The 24,000-nt window shown below is 39.6% G+C and overlaps 1 protein-coding gene across 4 annotated transcripts in view; it reads right to left on the minus strand.

Annotated features, from left to right (window-relative positions):
• The window catches only part of LOC138006100 (GDP-L-fucose synthase-like), a 24,957-nt gene extending 7,472 nt beyond the window's left edge, over positions 1–17,485 (minus strand). The window contains exons 1-6 of one of the 4 annotated variants that reach the window (XM_068852269.1): positions 17,274–17,485; positions 12,780–12,954; positions 11,579–11,693; positions 11,027–11,080; positions 9,657–9,805; positions 5,792–5,931 (exon numbers count right to left, since the gene is read on the minus strand). In XM_068852269.1, the coding sequence (XP_068708370.1) occupies positions 5,792–5,931; positions 9,657–9,805; positions 11,027–11,080; positions 11,579–11,693; positions 12,780–12,916 (595 nt within the window). In that variant the 5' untranslated portion in view covers positions 12,917–12,954; positions 17,274–17,485. Of the gene's footprint in view, positions 1–5,791; positions 5,932–9,656; positions 9,806–11,026; positions 11,081–11,578; positions 11,694–12,779; positions 12,959–16,512; positions 16,610–17,273 lie in introns of those variants that run through there. The other 3 variants (XM_068852267.1, XM_068852268.1, XM_068852266.1) reach the window with 3 other exon arrangements.
• Between the last annotated feature and the right edge of the window lie 6,515 nt (positions 17,486–24,000).

The raw sequence follows: 24,000 nt of genomic DNA on the forward strand, positions 1-24,000 counted from the left end.
TGTCTACCACGTGCTCAATTTCTTCCTTTTGACAGAACATCATGACCTTGCCCTTGATTCATAAAAGTCAGAGACTGCGGAAATTCTAGCGTTTTTGCGATCGATTGCCATTAACTACTGTTGCTTTTTTTTTTCTTCATCTGTCTTTTGGCTTGCCTTCTACTGTTAATTCCCGGCTTTTGCGATACTTTTTGGTGCATACGTAAAACCGAAAAAGTTTTTGACCTGGCATCAGATTAGACTGAAAAAAAGAGGAATTATGAAGAGGAAACAATATGTTCAGCCCTTCCTTAGTGTGTGGGATAAACGTTTGCTTAGTGCAACTGCAAGACATGTATGACGTGCGGGAAAACGAACGTAAGAGCAATTTGCAGTTAGTTTTTTTGTAGACTATTTAACTTGAAGAAGAAACAAGTGAATTTTACTCAAGAGCGCGTTTTGTTATATTCTTCCGTTGAAATGGCGCGCGGTCGAAACATAGGGGCTTGGTTAGTAGTTTCGAAAGAGAGCAAAAGAGCTCAAAATGGGACAGGACACTACAAAAGAATTAAACGTGTGAGCCAAAGGGCCACCGCTGGCACGACATTTGGGTGACCCACAAATGGTCTTAATGACCCCCCACTTGAAAAAATTAACTGGAACGCTGCAGTTCAATACCACCCAATTCAGTGCCTTCTGTTTTTGTGTAACACGTACCACAGCCAACCCAGTGTAGGTTTCATGGAGCGTCTAGTCAGTTATATATTATACCTGCCATTTTTTCCGAGTCAAATTCGTGAGATTCTCTTCTTCTCAAGACCGGGATTTCCAAAAATGCTGTGGCGACTTCCGATAATTTGGGGACACTTTCAAAAATGTCCGAAGGTGTTGCATACAATATTATTCAAAGCAGGTGGCCCAAACTCTGCGTTGTGTTGAATTTAGAGAGCTTGATCAAAAACATAAAACAAACAGTGGTTACAAACATGAAGATAAAGCGCATTTTACTTTTGACTTGCCGTTTCGTATGCTACAACATACATCTTCAGGAGTGACGGTTGAACAAATTCAAATATGATAGATATAAAAATTAAGAAGACCGGTAACTAGAGAGAATAAAATAAAAATACAATAAAATACAATGACTTCATTTTGCCTCGAATTTAAAGAAATCAAAAAATTGCCAATATATCCGAAGAAAACAAGTATACAGAGTAACATGGTTAAACTACAAATACGATAATTAATTAATAGATTATAATTATAATTATAATTATATTACATGTGAGAAGATGATAACAATAAATATATAAAGATATCAACATACAGCGTTAATATGAAATGTCTAGTTTGAGGAGAGTTTTCGAGACTAGCATTGATCGCACAAGGAGCAGCGTTGTTTCTCAATTAAAATTTCCGTGACCATAGTTGAATTTGTAGGCTTAGAAACACGAACTGATCAGAGGAGAAGTGATTCTGCATGATATTTTCGATCTTAGTTACACTTCGATGATTAAAGAGATCATTAGAGAATTGTTCTTTACGAGGTTCGGGAAGATGAGAGGCAATATTCACGAAAAAATTATTGAAGATGTTGGCAATGTCACATTTGTTGCTCACAAAGGTATTAATATCTTTGGTATGACTGCTACATTTTGATTTGAAGATAGGAGCAAAAAGTTACCAAACTTGACTCCTGAGATTTAGCTTCTGAAACATTAGCTTTGTTATGAAAGTAACCAGCAATTGCTTTGCTCCGCAGTGAAGTGCAGACATTTCTCTGTTTCTTGTAATCGAGCCATAAAGTCTCTGTGCGTTGCGTCAAGTACTTTTGCCATAACCTGTTCCTTAACCGAATGGCCTCCATTCTTGAGTCACGAATACGAAAGCGCTTTATTGGCGTATGATCGTTTGCGATCTCATTAAATAATTTTTCGAATGCCCAGACCTGGTCATCGACATCATCAAAAATAAATGGTACGTGGAACGGAACGGCAGCAAGGTCAGACAAAAATTTCTCTTTGTCATAGGATTTGTAGCTTCTGGCAATAACTATCAGTGATTTCCAGTGTCTGTGTGAGATCCTGATCACTCATTCATTCATTCATTTATTTATTCGCCATAAGGGGTACAAGAGAGAGAAGAAAAAAAAAAAGTCTTACTGTTTACAATCTCATAGCGAGGAAGCCCAAAAGAAGCCAGCAGGCTTATAGAGAATGGGCTCCCTCAGATAAATAAATAGAACAGAATTTTAATTTTATGAGGAAAAATGGCAGAGCTACTGTAAAAATCTTATGATAACTTAGATAGTCATATTGATCATAATTAGGTTAAAAAACAGAGAAAGAGAGGAAAAAAAAAAAAAAAAAAGATATATATATATAAATATATTTTAATAAATATTTAAGATAAGAGGAATGCTTTCAGCTTACGGCAAAACGAAGCGGTACTTGTAGCATTACGAATTTCAGAACTCAGAGAATTAAAAAATTTAGGACCTTGGAAACTAATTGAGAACATTCTTACATTGGTTCTGCACTGTGGTAAATGAAAAAACTTTGAACTTCTAGTGCCATAAGAATGCACCTGGTGTGTCACCAAGAACATGTTATTGAAGCTATCACGAAGTAAGCCAGATCTGTATTGATACATAAATTTACCTACTTGAAATTTGTAGATACTCTCAAGATTTAGAATTTTTAAATTTTTAAATAGAGGGTCAGTGTGAGCATCGAAAGCACTCCTCGACATTATTCTTATGACCCGCTTTTGAAGTGTGATTAATCTTCTGAGGTTTGATGGGTAAGTTGATGCCCAGACGCTCACGCAATAAAATAAGTATGGGTAGATAAGGCTGAAATAAAGTATCTGTAAGGAAGAGTTATCAAGGCAAAAACTTGATTTATAAATTATACCTACGGCTTTAGACACTTTCCGTGCAACATTATGTATATGTGATTTCCATGTTAAATGTTCATCCAAAATTACACCAAGAAAGGTAGTTTCCTTAACCCGATCAATCGAATAATTACTTATGTTAAAAGCTAGATCAAGTGTTTGCCTGTTTTGTCTCGGTCTGAATATGATAAAATTAGATTTCTTAACATTGATTGATAGCTTATTTGTATAAAACCAACAAGTTATCTTTTTCAGTTCTAAATTTACAACTTCCATAAGATACGAAGCATCAGCGTGCGAATAGAAAATATTAGTGTCATCAGGAAATAATATCATCTCTAAGACCTATGATACACTACATAGATCATTTATATACACTAAGAATAACAGGGGACCTAAAATCGATCCTTGAGGGACTCCGCAGGTAATTTGCAATAAAGAAGAGTTGTAACTGTTATATTGTACAAATTGTTTCCGACCAGAAAGATAACTTTTAAACCACTGTAAAGCAATACCACGTACTCCATAATGTTCTAGTTTATCGAGCAAAATTTCATGATTTACTGTATCAAAGGCCTTAGATAGGTCAATGAATAGGCTTAAAGTTACGTTCTTGTCGTCAAGTGCACTTGAAATCTTGTCATACAATTGGAATCCTGAATCCATACTGATTCCATACTGATTCCGAGAAAGAATATCATATTTATTCAAAAAATTAATAAGGCGATTATAGACAATTCTTTCCAAGAATTTAGAGAAAACTGGTAACACTGATACGGGTCTGTAATTAGTAAACAGAGAATTATCACCAGATTTAAACAATGGAATAACTCGCGCAATTTTCATTTCTTGAGGTACAACTCCAGAATTAAGAGACAAGTTAATAATGTACGTCAGCGGTGCGCAGATTAAATCAAAGGACCCTTTAACAACATTCATTGAAATACAATCATATCCTGGAGCAGATCACTGTGTAAATAAGACGATGGTCACTTATGTGAGGCTCCAAGGTCCCCGATGTGAGAAATCTACGCTTGTTGTTAGTTAAAAGGACGTCAATTAGCGTTTGAGAAGTAGTCAGCCTTGTTGGTTTGCTAATGAGACAGACAAGACTGAAAATGTCGCACATGCCCAGAAGATGGCGGCCTTCACCCCCATTAGGGAGTTTAAGAAATGACGACGGCTACGGCAACGACAACGCCAAATAGCAGTAATATTATTGGTTAAAAGAACCAAAATGATCGTGCTGCACGTGCGGCACGCATTTTTTAACAATTCTCTCCCGCACTCGTCAAAACTACTGCGTGAAATGACCAATTTTAAGGTTTTGACGACAACGTGGACAAACTACAGTGAATCTTTCAGTCTCACTCTTTATTTCAAATCCGTCAGTGCCAATCCAGTTATGGGACACTTCGCTCATATTGAATAATATAAACAAGATAGAATAATCATGAAGTACTTAGAATAGCTCAAACTTATATTTTGAAGTGACGTTTTCGTCGCCGTAGCCGTCTTTTTTTTTTAAACTCCCTAATAGTCAAAAGGATGAAGGATGTCACAGTTTAGGTCGCCAAGCACGAGAATGTCTTCACATGCAGAAGTTGCATGTTTGAATAATTTATATAGCTCCTCCTTCCATAGATAGCAGTGGAAACTGACCGTTTAATAAAGCCAGAGTTTTTCGCTGCCAACGTTTTCGTTTAACGTTGGTTTAAGGTCGCGTATTAATAAGGTTTCCTTTACTTTGCAATGCAAATCAGAGCTACCATTTGCCAAAACCTGAAAATGGTCCCATTTTAAGTTGTGACCTATAGTGGAAGTTTGACTGATCCCATGGAGTGCTTTCACTTTGAAGCTGTATGTCATAGCATACGAAACGTCAAGTCAAAAGTAAAATGCGTTTATCATTACGTTTGTAACCGCTGTTTGTTTTATGTTTTTGATGAAGTCGAGAAATAGAGGACAGAATGGCATCAAATTACCAAAGAACGATCACAAAGAGGCAACAGACAAGTGAGTGCGACATTAATGCTTATTTCTTTTCATAAGCCTTCTGATTTGTATCGACTAAACCTCGCCATACAAACTCTCTAAATTCAAAACACAACATAGAGTTTGGGCCACCTGTGCTCAAACGCGACATTTTAGCACTTTCTGATACAGTACACGATTCAAGCTTGACATTACAGTTAGTGCCGTTTTCGGGGAAATTGAACTGAATTTTAATTTGTTTAAAGAGCAAGTGTTCTGGATTTGTGAGTCATGAGAAATTGATCTTGATCTTGATATGCGAGATTGATCTCTTGTGGACCAACACAGGCATCAGACTCATCCATAATGCGTGAGACTTGAGATAGAGGATATTATATGGCCGCGCGGGGATACGAATTTTATCTTCGAGTGCAGCACGAGAAGATAAAATTCGTATCCCCAAGCGGCCATGTAATGTTCTGTTTATTATATAGATATTGATGAAATGTCTAGACTTAAAACAACTTGTTTTATTCATTTTCGAAATGATGAAAAAGTGTTCACCAACCACTAAAACACGCATGTTGTGTAACATGAAACAAGATATGAAAGTTATGAAAAACAAATCATGATAATGTAAAATTTGCAATAAAAATAATAATGTAGTAGAGGAGAATTATATTAAAGCACAAAAGTATCGTACAATGAAGAGGAAGCTCGCGTTTTGTTGGCTAATCGTATTCATTACCATGACGACAGCTATATCCTCACATGTGAAAGATAAAAATGATACGTTCACTGCGCGCGGTGAAGATATGATTTTTTAGTAAAAGGAGAAATCCTGGTATTTCATCAGTATCTATATAATAAATTATAATAATATGCTCCTGGTCATTGTTTTTTCATTATCATTATATACACATCCGTATTTTGAACTCACGCTCTGCCAAGTAGACTTTGTGAATCAATCCTGGGAGCACATGTGAATCCTCCAAATTAAAGTAATCATGCTTTCCATAAACATTGGTGGGCATAACACTGGTAAACAAGCATCCATCAGGATACTGCTGATGATACGCCCTATAATGATAACATGAACAGCGCTTGAAATGTGAGTCCCAGAGGACCCTTTGTTACTTCCCAAGACTTGATGCTTTGGGAAAGGAATAAGTCAAGACTGATCACCGATATGCAATAAGTGGATAAGGAGCCATAAGCTACAGTATCGCCCAAAGAGACAACGTTTGTCTGCATTTATTATATCTCAGTCTAGCCTTTTCAATCAAGCAACGAAAACAAAACTTTAAATTAGCAGGCTATACTTTAGTTCTGACATGGCCTCCTGAAGTAGGCAATCACAGCACATGCACTATCTGAGAAATAATTATGTTAATTATTTATTTTATTTAGGACATTCAGATTAAACCGTTTTATTCATAATTTTTCTTTTATCTGTCATCAAAATAATATATTAATAATAATATTGCTGTCCATACTACAGCTGTATTCCGTTGAGGACTGACAGTGTAAAACTAAAACCAAACACTATGACTAACCCAAAGGAAATACATGCTACACCTGCTAAATGAAGGAAGATGTGTGAAAAAAATTGCAGTAATTGCGTAATTTCTTTTTGCTGTCTCATCAGCGGAGAATGTAACTGTGTGAGAGTAGATTTTCAAAAGAAGAAGGAGGTACTATGTCCCACCGGGTTATGATCATTGAAGGGTTGTGAGACAGGAGATAGACTATTGATCGAGTTACGAGTTGAGTTTAGTTTTGAGTTAAGATTGAGTTAAAATTGGGTTAATATTGAGTTACGGGTTTTTGGCATTTTTGGCACTTAAAAGTAATAAATATTAAGTAGAAGTCATTGGGAAGACCATGAACTGACACCGTTTTCGTGACGTGCACAGATGTATATTTGCTAAATGATTTTAAACTGATCAAAACAATCTTGAAATTTCATACACGGCAGTATTCTTGTTTACCAGTTTACCAGTATCAGCCCTTGGACTACTTCGATTTGACTACTGTCTGTTCTGCTATGTGGTCTCATCGATCAATAGTACCTTCAAAAGATATTCCAAGCCGACCACATCGCTGAAGGAGAGACCATACCACAACACCGTACTCTTTTCGTCTAGTGTGTGCGATCTTTAAAGGGGCTAGGTCACGCTATTTTAGGCATTTTCGGCACTGATCGAATGGTCATAGAATTAACTAAAATATCAAAATAACTGTTCAAAACTATAGAAGAACTCTAACAAAGCACAGGGAAGCCAAGAAGGGACATGGATGGACAAAACTGGAGCGGATTGAAATGGATTAAATTTGGGTAAATTTGAAAAACGTCGGCCCACCTTTTTTCAAATTTATATTAGTCTACATCAAAATGTCATTTACAAAGCTTGAAAATCATTCTCTGTTGTTATGTGGCCGTGATTTTGCAAATGAAAGACTCTTGCTCTGCGAATTTTACGTTTAAAGCTCATAATTAACAAAATTAAACAAAATTACCTAAAATAGCGTGACCTAGCCCCTTTAACATCCCACAGAGTTTATGAACATTGAAGGTTGTGAGACTGGACCTGCGGTTCATAGTCCTTATTTGAGAAGACTTGAAAGTTTAACCATTTGGGGATGTTATTACAAAGGCAGCACTTTCTCCTCAGTTATTTTAAGACCCTGAGTGTTACGGGTCCGGCCGACCTCCTGCATAAGAAACTGAGCCAATGGCGCACGGTTGTACCTTCTAGCGATCAAATCTATCGACGCAGAAAAGATGTCTCCTTGTAAGGCTTGATGGGATTTACTGTTAAGCCAGTTTGTAGCCCCGATGGCTAAACGATGAAACGTACCGTTTGTCGTCCAGCAGAGTTGTTTTCATGATCGGCCATCACACAAAACGTTATCGGAGCAAGTGAGCCGCATGAGCGTTTATGTTAAATAACGAAACCGGAATCTGGAATCTGGAACGCGTTTTTTTCCGTTACTGACCCTAACCTATGAAGTGAAGTCAGTTATCATTTATGTACTTGCAAAAACAAAAGACACCGTGCACGAAAAACTAAATCAACAAGTGAATAAATAAATAATGAGAAATAACGGTAAACTGCTTTATGCAACATGACTTAAAAGCGGTGCAAGTTTGAGGATGGCAAAAGTGTAGACAAGTTGAGTAGGGATCCAGACAGACAATTTTAAATTACAGTTAAAGATCGCCACTTCGAACGCTTGCCGACGATTATATCAACATTCCATTGCGTGAGAACCAGAACCCGGAGTGCGCAAAGATCCCAAGTCTTACAAGCTTACCATGTAGAAACGGGAAACAGAAGGTGAGCAAAACAAACTTCATTTCATTCATTTCATTTTCAAAGCGTGAGATGCTTGCTGCAGATTGCGCCAAAGGCGCATGTGTCCTGTGTTTCTTGTGCCGGAGGCGCCAAACTCTAGGGGAGTCCGGAGGAATGCTCCGCCGGAAGTTTTTTTAAATTTGCACTTGTCAGATAGCTGGAAATGCACCGTCGAGTCCGTCATTTTTTTTCTATCATGTTGCTTGCTAAGAAAGCCCATGTTATTATGGTTAGCCTGAGCGAACATATCGGCCTATAATTCATATATTAACGGGTGAAAGTCCTGACGAAACAAGAAAATTGGTCGCACACGAACAGATTGAACATTGAACATTGGCCGAAGTTAAGTTAAGTGCCAGTGAAAAGGCGAATTCGGAATTCATGAGCACTTCTAAAAGCTTAAAAGGTAGAGTTACCTTCGAGAAAAGTGCCAATGCGTGAGAAATGCTGGTGAGAGCGTGAGATTGCATCGAAATGCGTGAGACTTGTAGAGCTCTTCACATTTTAAAAAGGGGCCAATATAAATTCCGAAAAACGATGTGAATCGCACCCGTGATTTTTCTAGTCGCAAAGTAAACTCGCCTGACACTCTCCCATAACACAATCTAGGCGGCGGGTCTAAAACACTGGTCACTTTGACGGGTTACTCGTTGCAGGTCATTATTTTACCTTTTGGAAAGTAACCCAAAATCCTAATTGATTTGGTGACAAACTTGACAATCGTGTTGAAGCATTTTAAAACTCTTAGAATTTCAGCGGTTATGAGCAAAAAGCGTAATCCGGGCTCACTTCGTCAGATGTTTTCCTCTTCCGTTTACGACGTTCTTGTGATGATCGACCATGATGCCCGACGATAAATACGGTTCATCGTTTAGTTGGCGGGCCGGCTTTAACTGGCTTGACAATAAAGCCCGTGTATCCCTCTAAGAAGACATCGTTTTGACGTGGATAGACTTACAGCAGCAACGAGAATCAGTGGAGAATGATGCCGTGAAAGGTGTAATAATAATAAGATTGTTTTGATCATTGTAAAGCCATGCCATTTTGCAAAATTTTATGCAAATCTATCTTTCAACACGGAAAAAACAGTTTTTCGTAGTGACTTGTACGGAATATTTACGACTTTTAATCGCAAAGAACGCAAAAACTGTAACTCAATCTTAATTAACTCAAACTTAACTCAAACTCAACTCAACTCAACTCGTAACTCGATGAATAGGCGATCCCGTGAGACAGGGCCTATGGTTTTTCATCCTTACCCAAGAATACTAGAGAGTTTAAGCATTTGCAATTTGTAATTACAAACACAGTACTTTCTCCTCAGTTATTAAAAAACCTTGAGTGTTGGTCTGGCCGGAGTTTTGATCCCGCAACCACCCGCACAGTACAGTAGTCCGATGCTCAACATACTAAGCCAACCAGTTGGTCGTTCAACATATACTTTACCTGTTTTGAACATCAATCATGCGTTTGGCATATGCAAATCCAAAGTTGGACGAATGAGGGGGGCCATTATGAATCATTGTTTCATCTATAGGGTAAGTTGTCTTGTCAGGCAAAATGCAGGTTGAGAGACATGAAACACACTTCTTCACCTGTTCCAGCCAGATGAAAAGAGACAATAAAAAAAATTGTTTAAGCTTGCCGGCAGTGATTACCAATCTCAGTTAAGCATAGGTAAAAGAGGCAAAATAAATTAAGGACAAGCAATCACCACTTATGAAAAATTGATACTGGAAGACATTCCTCCCTTAATGTCCTCATACATGTACACTGCAGGTACGTGAAAATGAGAAATGCTTCCTTTTAGGGTGCGTTCGATTGGCCTTATTCCGGAATAAGAATACGTGGAGTGATGATTTAAAAAATTGTATCTGGCGTTTTGAAGCAGCAAGGATAATAGGATATGTTTAAAATAGCATTTTAGCAGGTTTTTGACAATTTTTAATGTGAATCTCCGTAAAAATGAAGGATTTCAAACTTCTATTCCATGTATTCCTATTCCGGAATACGGTCAATCGAACGCACCCTTAATGTGCAATAGATATAACCAAGAGAAAATGAGGGGACAGAGAAGGAGGCTCCCGGTCCAGCCCTTGGGATATGTCATGTCCACGAAAGTTATTTTTAGACGAGCGGAAGCCTTTCGAGACGTCCGCATGCAGGCCAACCTCGGTCCGATGTTTGAAAGAAAATATATATTCATCAGCCTTCCACGTGCGCCATCATTTTCTCTTTTCACTAAGAACCTGAGAGCGAGGCAAGACTGCATGCGGACGTCTCAGAAGACAGACTTCCGCTAGAACAAAGACTTCCGCTCGTCTAAAAATAACTTTGGTGGACATAACATATCCCGACCAACGCCTTGAGCCTCCCTCTCTATCCCCTCATTTTCTCTTGATATAACAATATGATTAGAAAAACACTATGGAAGAACATTTCAAGTATATTAATATCCCAGCTTGAATTCCCTACACCAACATAAAATCAAATATCTCTTTAACTCATTCACTCCTCAGGTGCCTTAACAATGCCCCAGTTGACGAGTAAAATTGTCTGCCGTTAGACAGAGTAAAATCTGTTAAGTCTAACTCCCAGGAGTAAGTGGATTAATAGCAACATGTTTGCAGAAAAGAAGTGGCTACTCTATATATGAAACTCTTGCACAAAGAATTGAACCTATATTGTTGATATCTACGGTCTTCTTGCATTATTTTCCAGATCACCAAAAACTTTAACAAATTCACAAGAAAACAATGTGAGTACAACAAAAAGCACTGTTTTTAGACAACACATTTGTATAGTCAAGGACCCACCTTAAAGAGGTGACAACTGTGTAGTACATTTTCATTAATTTGGGTATTCATCCTCTAAAAGAACAAATAGAAACAAGCATTCCATTTTTGTTGAAGAGAAAATCTATTAGCACGATGAGTAATCTGCCGAACAAGCATTTTGTTTTTTGACGAAGCTTGTTGCTATTTACAAAAGCGCAGATCTGCACAAATCTCAGTTACTGTATAGTTTTACAGAAAACGATACAGATCTAAAACACAAGTAAAGACACCTACATTGAACATCACTTCATTTAAAGCAAAAGGTACTGCCAAATCTAGGGTGGCCAACATTTTTTGGAAGTGCAAGTGTACAACAAGGCATCGATGTCCAAAAGTTCGTCAAACAGAAAATGTTTCCTTGCTTCATCCAACCCAAAACAGTATAATAATATTATAAAAACTAACTTAAGCTCCAGCATGATGCTGAAATGACTTGTTAATCTGAGGCTTAAGGGTCAGATAAGATGTCTGGAAAAGTATTGGGTCTCCGTTGTCATAGTTCATAAACAAACCACTGAAGAACTTTCTTACCCAGAAATCTAGATTGCATTTGAGGTTCTTGAAGAGTCCACCAACCAAAGCAGCCAAATGAATGACGTGTGTTGGCTTGTGCCTGTCAAATATGACTTTTGTTGCTGCAGAATCACTGTGTTGAAAATGAAGTCAACATACAATTCTTGAAATACAAAATAATGTAAATATCGCTAAAATGCAAGTCAAAAACAAACATCACTGAAATCGAAAACAAACAAATAATTTTCAAAAAGCATTTATATTGATGAATTCACTTGTTGTTAAAAATGGCTTAGACAAAGCGAGCTCAAAAACGATTCTCTGGCATTAATGAAAGGCACTATCATGATTACTAATCTTTTCCTTGAACTATGGTTCTCTTCAAGAAGCCTGTATACATGATTACATTTTTGTCGTCATTAGTCAGCTATCACGAATTTCTCAACTTAAAACTTAAAGAATTTTATTGCAACTAAATACTCTGCTGAAGTTGCAGCTGCTGGGTCATCTCTCTCTACATCATGCCATTTCACACAATAATTAACAATTATTGGATGAGGTTGAGCATGTTAGCGATAATTATCAAGGCCAAAGTTTGTGTTATCTGCTGAAGCCGAAGGCTGAGGCGGATAACACAAACTGAGGCTTTGATAATTATCGCTAACATGCGAAAAAGCGAATTCAATAATTGTTTTATTATGCATATTCCTGAGTTGAGCTCCGCCATGACAAAACTGATCAAACTGCTGGTTAGTGTGTTAGGTGACGTCACTTCTGCATGCATAAAACTATTGTCTGTAGGTATGACGTCAATTCTACATATATAAAATCTATTGTTTGTAGGTATGACGTAAGAGAAACAGAGCAAGCAAGAATTAGCAGCGTGCTTATAGCCAATCAAAATCGAGCTGGTGACACCAATGTATAATAATATTTATTAGTATATACCGAAACAGTCGATAGCATTTAAGGCGAACTCTGATTGGCTACTCAAACTCTGAATTCCTTTACTATTCAACACTGAGCAACTCACACAGGATGTGTGCCCGAAAATATTGGTCAACATTGCAGTCGTTGCAGGAAAAAATGAGTTAAAATCATCTTTTTGTTAACTTTTCTAGCAATAAATTTACCAATAAGGAAAAATCCACAACATTTAACCAAAATATTACCCTTTCCTTTTAAGATGGTCCGGACATATCCCCTTAAAAGAACTCACCACAGGTCTCCATCTTTAGAAGATATAAATATCCAGGTTTCGTCAGGTCTCTTTTCCTCTGTGGCTACAATTTCTTGTAAAGCTTGCCCAACAAGGCCAGAACCGCCAGTAACAAGAATGACTTTGGGTTCCACCATTTTGAAACAGTGTTACAGTAAAACGAATAGCAGCAAGACTGGCTTGATATAAGCAACACAATGCTGTTAGATCATTCCTCAAAAGAGAACCTCACCAACATTACCCAACGATACATTGTTAGTAACCAAAACACTTGCTAAGTGGCTGGGAAGACGTTTTTGATTAATATTTAACTTTCGAGGGAAAAAAATATGCGTTCTTCATTGCCAGCAAGCTATAAATGTACCCCTTAAAACATGCCAGCCAGGATTCATGTTACTCAACGTTTTCCCAGCCAGAAAACAGATTTTATGTCGATTTCCCCTGCAATTTTTATTGGCCCCTGGCTTTTTCCAGCCAGGAGATTTAACGAAAATTTCAAAATAATTCATGAGCCTTACTGCCTATCGAAATACAGATAAAACGTCCAATACATTCATGAGCTTTATATCCTGATAAAACACTCCCCGTTAGAATTCTTTATATAAAGGATACTAATAAGGCATAGCTTGTTTTTCTGGTCGGCCAATATTCTCCTCTCACAATTTAAACCATTGCTTTGAATCCAAAGGGACATGCTTTATGTGGAATGTTTGAAACCCGTTGAAAAAAACTCGCAGCATGTGTCTTATCGGCTCTAAATACAAACGGCTGCGTTACGCCTCGTGTTTTAAACCGCGATAAAACACTGCCCGTCTTTAAGCATTCCATAAAATGACAGATCGAGGTAAACATAAAATGTGAACTTCATTCAATAACTTCAGGCTAACAAATAACTTATTTTACATATCGATATACTTGGGCATGCGTAAGTCACCCTGGAAAAAGTATGTACATACCGTATGTGTTTGGATGGAATAAAATAGTTGTCTCTTATAAAATTATGTTGCTGGATGGTGTAATTTGGGCTTTTGGTATTAAGGCACCATGACTCCCTTTATTCCAGCTGTTAATCTTGAGTAATCGCATATAAAGCTATTTATTACTTTTTATTCAAAATCTCTAAATACATAATCATTGATTTCGGTTTTCGCAGGATATCTGTGTCTGCGTTATCTGCCTCACACTAAAACTTTGGTGAATAACACTGACAATCTTCGGTCTTGATAATTTACGATATCCTACTCAACCTTATCCAATAATTGTTTAATAATTATCCCTTTCACTTCCATTAAGCCGGCCTGAACCGGCCATATTTAGTATTTTACTCTGTCTAACGCCAGACGATTTTACTCCTCAATGGGGAACCCCCGGGAGTCAGTGGGTTAACACTTGCGATTTCAATAACATTTGCTGCTTGCGAATGGTTTTAATATCTTAAAGGGGGATGGCAAGGCACACTAGTTTTTCATTAACGGCATATAAAATGTCTGCTTAACGCTACATCCAGCTGTCAGCAAGGCACAGTCTACCTTTGACGGCAGTGGAATTGTCTGATAGACGGTACAGAACATGTAGGTGCATGGTAGTAAGACACAGTCTTTCTTCGACGGCAGATGAAATGACTATGAAGGGCAAAGTATATGCAGATGTTAGCGAGGGAATGTCCTCTGTTGAGGGCAGAGGAAGGATCTGATGAATGGCACAGTAAATACAGGTTCCAGTAAGGCGCAGTCTTTCTTTGACGGCAGACAAACCCCTGATATATGGCACACGGTACATGCAGGTGTCAAAAATGCTCCTTCAATTGTAATATGAAAACTAAAAAAAGAGTATGGCGGATATTTTTATATTGCAGTCCTGTATCCTAGCTTCTTCGACAAAAATTAAGAAGAGCACTTCGACTTAGAATTGATAAAATGAACTGAATAATGCAAACTGCAATTATTGTGTCTCTCACTGAAGGTGTGGTCGTCAACACCGGATCTTCGGCAATAGTGTTGAAATAAAAAAAAAGAGCACTTCGATCTAATTTGCATTGAATTTAACTATTACGTGTACTCGAAGATGATTAAGGTGATTTTTCAAGGTCTGAGTGAACACGAAGTACCGGGCTCGTGGCGTTTCTTCGAACCTAAAGAAAATACATGATACCTCTTACACCCTGGGAAGGTTAATATAAGGCGCCTAAAAGTGCACCAATATCCCTTGTGAAGACGTAAGGGACTAGTATTTTTCTTCGGTTGCAAATCTTTTAAGTGACTGTGATCATAGTTAATCGAGGGACTGGTTAGGAAACCCTTGGAATTTCAAAAGCAGGAACAATGTAGTTGCAATTAGATGTTGAACCGACCGTGACCCTGCACAATCTTTTGTTTTTAGTTCGCAAGTTAATTTCGAATAAATTAGTCGAAACTTTTGATTGGTTATCCTGCCGAAAAAAGTGTGTTTTTGTCGGGTTTTGTGCAGGGTCAAGGCCAAAATAGCGAACAAAAACATGAAACAAAGAAACTTGTCGAGTTTCATAACCAGCTACATCTATTAACTATGCTGTGATTGTAGAAACATCTACAGCTTTCTGGTCAACTTTTGCGTTCAATGCCCCTCGTCGCGTTCTGGTTTGCCGACTATTTAATTGGGTTTCATTTCCGAAAGCACATTTTTCATAAAAATTAGATCAGTGAGTATATTTGTTGGGAAAATGGTTAGAAGTCCTGACATTGGCACAGTCAGTGCTCTATAGTTTAAGAGAGGCCTAATGTATCATGAACCAAAATAATTTCCCAACAGATTTTCAATGAATTAAATGTCCAATCTTCCCGAATGAAAAGCAGTTTCCTCAATCATCAAAAACATGACTAAGATCAACGAGGTCACGTGCATGCTCTACTGGTGCCCACGGGTTGCATTTAGAGTGCCACCGAACACATCAACGGTTTTAGCCGGCTTGCGATCCATCGGGTTTCGTCTTCTCGGTTTAGGTACATAGCGTACAAATATCTATTGACTAGCATTCGGAAAACTGCCGAAATTCCCAACAATTTCGTCGTTGTGGTTATGCATGCAGTTGTCAAAAACTCTTCAGTTCGTTTATCACATTAAGAAATGCATATATATTTGGGAGAAAATCTCATTTCCTTTAATCACTGAATCAGCGAATAGAGAGTAAACCTTGTCGTTGTAATTGGGGCATGGTTATTTCAAGCAGATTGTAACACTTTTAGTAACACGTGGGGCTTTCCTGACTCAGTTACCAAAAGGGTTATCCATGTAGATATGAATTCGTAGTATATAGAGTGTTTTGAGGATACTATTGTGCGACTCTGATTTCGCTTGGATCGGAGATTGTCTCATGGATTTCAATGTGCACTTCAGTAATTTTTTTTAAACCTATATGATCTGAAAAAGGCGAAAAGAAACCACGTTCCCCTTGATCTATCGGGCGATCTAACACCTCCCGTAGCGGTTTTAAAATAACGTCAGTAACGAACGTATGCAGTCTGAAATGCCAGCTATGTCAAGCAATCTTTTTGCAAACTGGGCTCACGTTCCCGGTTAAACTGTTAGGTCAACCAGATTACAATACAACGAAGAGGCATAGCCGCGTTAAAACATCGTTCAATTCATTATACGTTCGTCCTGTCTAAGAACAGGGACGATCCTTTTGAAACGTTTGAAAGCGTCTCAATGTGCTGACCTGGGGGAAAATAACACAGGGACTGAATAAATCTCCTACCCTAGGTACCAGAGGCTTCGTTTCGGCGGCCAAAGGCCAACGGCACGAGAGGCGAAACCGCGAGAAAAAACTTCTGGTACAGAGCGATACCCGTTCTCCTTGAACTTTGATCAATTTTACCGGATTACATTTAAACCAATCACAGCGAGCATCTCCCCCTGTGATCACATGGCCTGCCATGTGAACACATGACAGATGTGGATTCGATTACATTCGCGTGTGACATGACATCTGGTCTGGATTTCATCTGCCATCGACAACAAATATCAAAAGAGCATCGACGAGAACTCCCTGAAGAAGTGTGCGTTAATCACACGAAACACGTAGGATAAAATAAATCGTTTTACTACTCTTTGAGTTCGCAGACGTGCTGCTCACTAGTTCAATCTTCAAAATAAAATAAAAAAATTAAAAATTTTAAAAATTAGAAATTCAAGGAAGATAGGAACTGACCACGGCCACAAACCAAGTCAGAAGAACGAGTGAAGCAATTTACGGCAAAAAAATAACCCTTCCAAAGAGCATAACGATCTGCTAAGAATCGCAGAAACAAGCAAACAAAGCCTTTACAAAACCAGCTATCTCACTGATGCACTGCACAGCGTTAATTACAGGCGTTCAAAGACAAAATGATCCCGGTCCCGGGTCAAATTTTTAAAGATCTTTAAAAGCAGGAGATCACTCGCTTCTACCACGATAAACATGTCGGTCGAGTCTTGTTATTAGGTCTGATTCTGACGTTTTACTTAACATTTGCTCACCTTTTGACCATAAGCCGCAGTACGTTGCTTGGAAAAGACTAACCCTGACCTGAACTGACACCACTGTTGTTCTTAGCTTAAAAAAGGGTGTGAAAGTCCAAAGTTCTATAGAGATTAAAAGGACTAATTAAAACTATTTCCGCTAATGTAAGCGTATACTAAAACACAGACGATAGACGATAGACGATAGACGGTAGACGGTAGACGATGGACGATAGACGACAGACGATAGACAATAGGTCAAATTTATCAAAAGCGAAAAAGATTTATGTGACAAATTTTTCACGGAAACGATTTTCATATGTCACGCAATGTCACGTGACACGTGACTTGCGGAAACCTTTGCCAATAAAGGTTTAAACAAGACTCTAAACTAAGGTGTGATTGCTTAACTGTAGCTCCACAAGTCAACACAAATTCACCAATTTTCAAGCCGTAAAATTGGAGAACACGAAATCGCGTGCATGCCTGTCCAACCAAGAGGTAAAATGAAGCTGTTGTAACTTCATGCGAGTCTCCTGAATGTGTCAATCTCCCATTATTTTCAACTGATGTAAAACAAAGGGCTATTAATCAGGCTATTTTATTGAACGCACGCAATTCTCAAACAAGATTGCCAAAAGTCCTTTGCTTCTCACTTACGACTATTTTCCAGGATCCACACGGTGTTTCACTCTGATACACTCCTTTTATCGATACACTCTTTATTTTGCGTTGCCTGCGTCGTGTCATGACGGTGTCTAAATGTGGTTGGACAAGCATGCACGCGATTTCGTGTTCTCCAATTTTACGGCTTGAAAATTGGTGAATTTGTGTTGACTTCTGGAGCTACAGTTAAGCAATCACACCTTAGTTTAGAGCCTGGTTTAAACCTTTATTGGCAAAGGTTTCCGCAAGTCAACACAAATTCACTAAATTTCCAGCCCTAAATTTCCAGTGACATATGAAAATCGTTTCCGTGAAAAATTTGTAACACAAATCTTTTCCGCTTTTGAAAAATTTGACCTATCGTCTATCGTCTATCGTCCATCGTCTATCGTCTGTGTTTTAGCACAGGCCATACCAAATGGTCGGTAGACGATTGTCTCAATTAACAAAATCTTATCATGTTACTGTGCAGTTAACAGATAACCACATTTCGTCACATCCTTCCTCTCATAAAGAAAAAGAGCAAAACAATACATGGGTACAATATTTATAATTATAAACAAAAGAAAATTTGTGGTGCTACAAAGAAGACAGAAAAAAATCAAAGAGTTTGTTTCGATTTACATAGCGTTCAGAGCATAGTTAATCGAGGGACTGGTTAGGAAACCCTTGGAATTTCAAAAGCAGGAACAATGTAGTTGCAATTAGATGTTGAACCGACCGTGACCCTGCACAATCTTTTGTTTTTAGTTCGCAAGTTAATTTCGAATAAATTAGTCGAAACTTTTGATTGGTTATCCTGCCGAAAAAAGTGTGTTTTTGTCGGGTTTTGTGCAGGGTCAAGGCCAAAATAGCGAACAAAAACATGAAACAAAGAAACTTGTCGAGTTTCATAACCAGCTACATCTATTAACTATGTTCAGAGTCAGTAGAGTGAATGAGGCAAAAGGTCACTCCATGCAGAGAGCAGGCATTCGGTGAAGAGGCGTTTTACCGTTTTAACCGCGTTCTTGGCTTTTCCATTGGACTGTGGGTGGTGAGGAGAGGACGTGATGTGTTGAAACATCCAGGATTTCGCAAACACTAAGAATTCAGCGGCAACAAATTGAGGGCCGTTGTCGGTTACGAGTACGTCATGGATGCCATACCTAGCGAATACAGAACTTCATTTCTTTGATGACGCTACGGGACGTCACTGAGTTTATGCGAGCAACTTCGATGAAGTTGCTGTAGTAGTCGGTGATGACGAGCAAGGTGCGGTTGTTCAGCTCGCAAAGGTCGGCAGCAACTTTTGCCAATGGTCTTGCTATCACTTCATGTTGTAGGAGGGGTTCTTTTCTCTGTTCCATGCGTTGTGACAAACATATGCCACACTTGGAGATGTACTCCCTAAGCTCTCTTGCCATGCGAGGCCAGTAGAGAGTGTTGCGTGCTCTGCGGATGCATCCTTCAATGCCGATGTGTGAGCTGTGCACTAACTGCCATAAGATCCTTGCATAGGCTGGCTGGTACCACAAGACATTGACCCTTAAAAACAAGATCGTTCTGGACCGTCAGGAGGTTTCTCATATCGAAGTACGGGTAAAGCGATTCAGGGATGCCTGACCGACTCTCTGGCCATCCTTTGCGTATGGTTGTCCGCAGTTGCTGCAGGACTGGGTCATCAGCAGAGGCGTGCTTGATCTGTTGCCAGCGGCTGGCGCTGTCTGGTAGGAAGGCTTGATGATCAACTTCCTCAACTTCTTTGTTGAAGTCACAGGCGTTGATCTCAGGCAGAAAATCTGTACTTAAGGTATCAGCCAGGAACATCTGTGTTCCTTTTTTGTAAACAACTTTTAGGATGTCTTTCTGCAGCCTCAACAACATCCGCTGCAGCCGTTTGGGCGCTGAATAAGTGGCTTCTCGAAAAGATTGCTTCAATGGCTTATGGTCGCTGTGCACTCAATCGCGAGCAGTTCCTTTTCGATCTGAGCATAACGTGTTTCTGCTTCGGAAACATGGCTCTGGGTGCATAGGCTACGGGACGTCCATTCTACAACAAGGCAGCACCTAACCAGAACTGATAGGCATCACATTGAAGCGTCACGTCCTCCAAGTTGTAGTAAGACGCAAGACTGGTGTGTCAGCAACTGCTCTCTTCAAAGCTTCAAATGCATCTTGTTGGGTTGTTTCCCAGACCCATTGCACATCGGTCTGAGTGAGGTCTCTTTATGGCTTGGTGATATTAGACAAACGTGGCAGGAATTTGCTGAGGTACTGTGCGAGTCCCAGCAATCTTTGTACTCCGGCCTTGTCTGTTGGTGCGGGCATTTCAATAATCGCTCGTACTTTGGCTGGGTCAACCCGCAAGCCCTGGTCGGTGGTCACATGTCCGATGAATGTGACTTCCATCTGTCGGAGATTTAGCTTGTCAGTGTCAAAGGGACACTGTCACGGGCTGACATGCGCAGTAGCATTCACTCTCTCCGAGACTTGTCACGCTCGACCGCCATTATGGACATATCGGTAAGTTGAAGAATTCTGCATATATTTTGCATTAAATCAAGTTTATCTAAAGCAAATGCTGTCTTTATCTAAAGCAAATTTCCTTCTGTCTTCGACCTTTCGTTTCCGCCCTGAGTTGATGCGTTTACCGCCATGTCCGGATCCTCCGCTAGACGCCATTTTGAATTTGTGATTGCTAGTAACTTGAAAAAGTCAGGCTGACTTTTTCAAGTTTCGATCAGCTACACGAGCATGTGCAGACCGTGACCGTGTCCCTTTAAGCTTGTCACCTCGTTCTTTGCAGCGTTCGAGGAACTTTACGAGCATTTAATCGTGGTCAGTGGTAGCTTCTTCAATCGTGGTTCCACAGCCCACAATGATAAAGTCATCCGCCACTATTTCAAGTCCATACATTCCTTCCACCAGCTCGTGCATTTTACGCTGGAACACCTCAGGTGCGGAGCTAACGCCAAAGGGCAGGCGTTGCCAACGGTAACGTTCGAACGGGGTGTTGAAGGTTGTCAAGTAAGACAAGCTCTCGTCCGGTGCCTCGTGCCGAGATCCGTCACGCACATCCAGTTTGGTGAACTGACTTTGGCTCCATATAACCGTGTGGCGATATCTTCAATTGTTGGAAGTGGATAGTGCTCACGCTGAATGGCGCGATTAAGTCTCTTTGGTGGAGACATATACCGTGATTTGTCGTTTTTCTTGGGTACGGTTACCATGGAGCTTATCCAAGCTGTGGGCGAGATCACGGGTTGTGACAATTTCCTGCTTCTCAAGGTCTTCCAATGCTTCTTTGACCTTTGTTCTAACTGCCACTGGTACACGACGAGGGACATGCTGTACGGGATCTATGCTGCTGTCAATTCTAATGTGATATTCACCGGCCAATTTTCCGACTTCTTCACTGAAGACTTCTGCATATTGCTCGATTAATGTTTCTTTGGTGATGGACGCACACGTTTTGTTCGCGTGTGTGCTTTCCACAGCATACACTGAAGCATTTCCTGTTTGAGGCTTGTTTAGCTCATCATTGTCGACACTGTCGATGCGCTTAATTATCTTCACCCACAGGCCCACACAGGCCTTTCTTCCGAGTAGGGGTCGGACGGCGTTGTTGTCAACAAGTTTCCAATCTAGTTGACATTTAAAATCGTCACGCCACACGCGGATACGAACTTGACCCACAACTGTCAGCTCTTAGAGCCCCCGTAGGCCGTGAGGTGAGTGTTCAAAGGCGTCACGAGATCAAGTTCATAGTCCTTTGTGGCTTTCCTGTGCAATTCTAAAACTACTCATCGAAGTCAACCTCTGAGACATGATCTGCATAAAACACTTCCGAATCACTATCTGGATTGTCAACAACTCAGACAAGTTTGCGTGCGTCGCTGTCTTTGTCTTGGGTGGAAGTCGTGGGTCGTGTGTGTGGGTGTGGGTAAAAGTCGTGGGTATCACAAAAATCCCCCCCAAATTTGAAGTATCACATACTAAGATTACGTTCCTTGACACAAACGTTTTCAAAGGCGAGCGATTCGCAAACAAATCTATATTGGATATAGAAACTCATTTCAAATCTACTGAAACATTTCAGTACACGCATTAGCGATCTAAAAGGGCTTTATCAAAGGCGAAGCACTTGAACTTCTCCGAACAAAGTCCTCTGAAAAGAAATTCAAAACTAAAATCTTGCATTTTAGAGCAAGTCTTATTGAACGAGGATGCCCAGTATTAAAGCTTGATTACGGCTACACTCTCAGACATCAAATTTGAGAACAAGAAACGTACCCTCCTACAGAAATGCAAACCGAAATGCAAACCGCAAATGATATACGCAAATGGTGTTGTTTTTTTAGTAGTTTTCTCGAAATGAAATTTTTGGGGGATTTTTGTGATACCCACGACTTTTATAAATCGCAAAGTTCGTAATGTTGCGATTTATAAATCGCACCTAAATTGCAATTTGAAAATTGCACATTTGCGATGTATAAATCGCGCGTGCGATTTATAAATCACACTTAGTGAAGTGCGATTTATAAATCACACTTTGTGAAGTGCGATTTATAAATCGCACTTTTGTTACAATTTAAGATAACCGAGGTCTCAAGAAATTCATGCCTGCGGGATCGTGGTCCAATGTTTTGATTTTTCGGTGCACGGACGAGACTTGACAAGACTGCTCCCCTCAGCCGTCTCAGGAACATTTTCTGAGGCATCAAGTGCTCAGGAATCATCACAGAAAAGTGAGGTAAGTATAGGTTTTATATTTTTCATCAATTTTCTTTTGATTTATGGCGAATCGGTCTAAATTGTAAGCTTCGTTTTATTGCCATGTTTTCAATTTGCAGAGCTCGAGATCACAGAATCTTTATCGTACTGCATCCATCCCACCCACACACCGCTCCTTCTCAGATTTGTACGCGATTTCATCTAGCTTCATCTTTACCTGTGTCGTTACAAGTTATTAATAATGAATGAGATAAGTGATCCTCGGACTTAGGTCGACAATTTAAGCAACCTTCCCTTTTTGACTCCTGAAAAATTCAGGTGGTTTCAACGGGATTTGAACCCATGATCTCTGCGTTGCCGGTGTATGACGTAACTTCTGAGTTACGTGGCTACGCGGCTAGGTGGCTACGTTGCTACGCGGCTACATTGCTACGCGGCAACGTGGCCACGTGGCTACGTGGCTATTATATTCATGTTCTAGCACGCTTGTTTCGTGTCATGGTGGATACAAATGTATTGAAAACGAGTGCTATATTCTTCACACGATGAAGCTAAAATTCAAAAAGAGTTGCTTAAGACTAGTTTTTGAGTGAACCTAAATGTTGTTAACCCTTTAAGACCCAAAGTTCTCTAAATCACACTGGTGTGCTCGATGTCTCCAAATAAGTATAATTGTGGCTGATCATGAGATACCAAGCAAATCTATAAGGAACGAAAGAGGAGAGTTTGAAACGGAGTCAAAAAGAAAATAAGCCAATACGAAGATGACAAGAAGTTTAATTTAATGCGCGATCGAGGTACCCGATGAATTTCATACGACCTAAGGGCTTTAATAACTAGAGAGAAAACAAAGTCGCTTTGGATTTGGCCAGCAAAAAACAAGATCCAAGGTAGTGTGTAATAATAATAATAATAATAATAATAATAAATGGGCACTGGGGTAGGGGGCACTGGGGTAGAACAGGTTGGTGCCTTAGCCTGCCACGGGAATATGGACGCTCCCGCCCACCAGAGTCTTGGGTGGCACCCAAAAGCCACCCGTGTTAGGGTTACAACAACCTCATTTGATGAGAGAATGTCAAATATTGAATTTCACACTAACGACCTCAACGGGACTGGAGCTTGTAGTGAAGGTGTCTTGTCCGGCAGGTGTCATGTGGATCAGCAGCGCAGGCCCGGTCGTCATCCTGCTACCGCTGAACAACGACAGAAGAGATAAGGATGGTCAAAGGAGGATAAAGAACGGTTGTTTGAAGTTACATCAGGAGTAAACCAGAGAGGCGAGGGTACAGAAAATTTTGCTAGACCTGTGGAAAGCCCGTAACGTCAACAACGAACTAACAGAAGTCACCGAGCAGAGATT

This window comes from Montipora foliosa, chromosome 6 (genome assembly GCF_036669935.1).
Source record: "Montipora foliosa isolate CH-2021 chromosome 6, ASM3666993v2, whole genome shotgun sequence".
NCBI lineage: Eukaryota > Metazoa > Cnidaria > Anthozoa > Scleractinia > Acroporidae > Montipora > Montipora foliosa.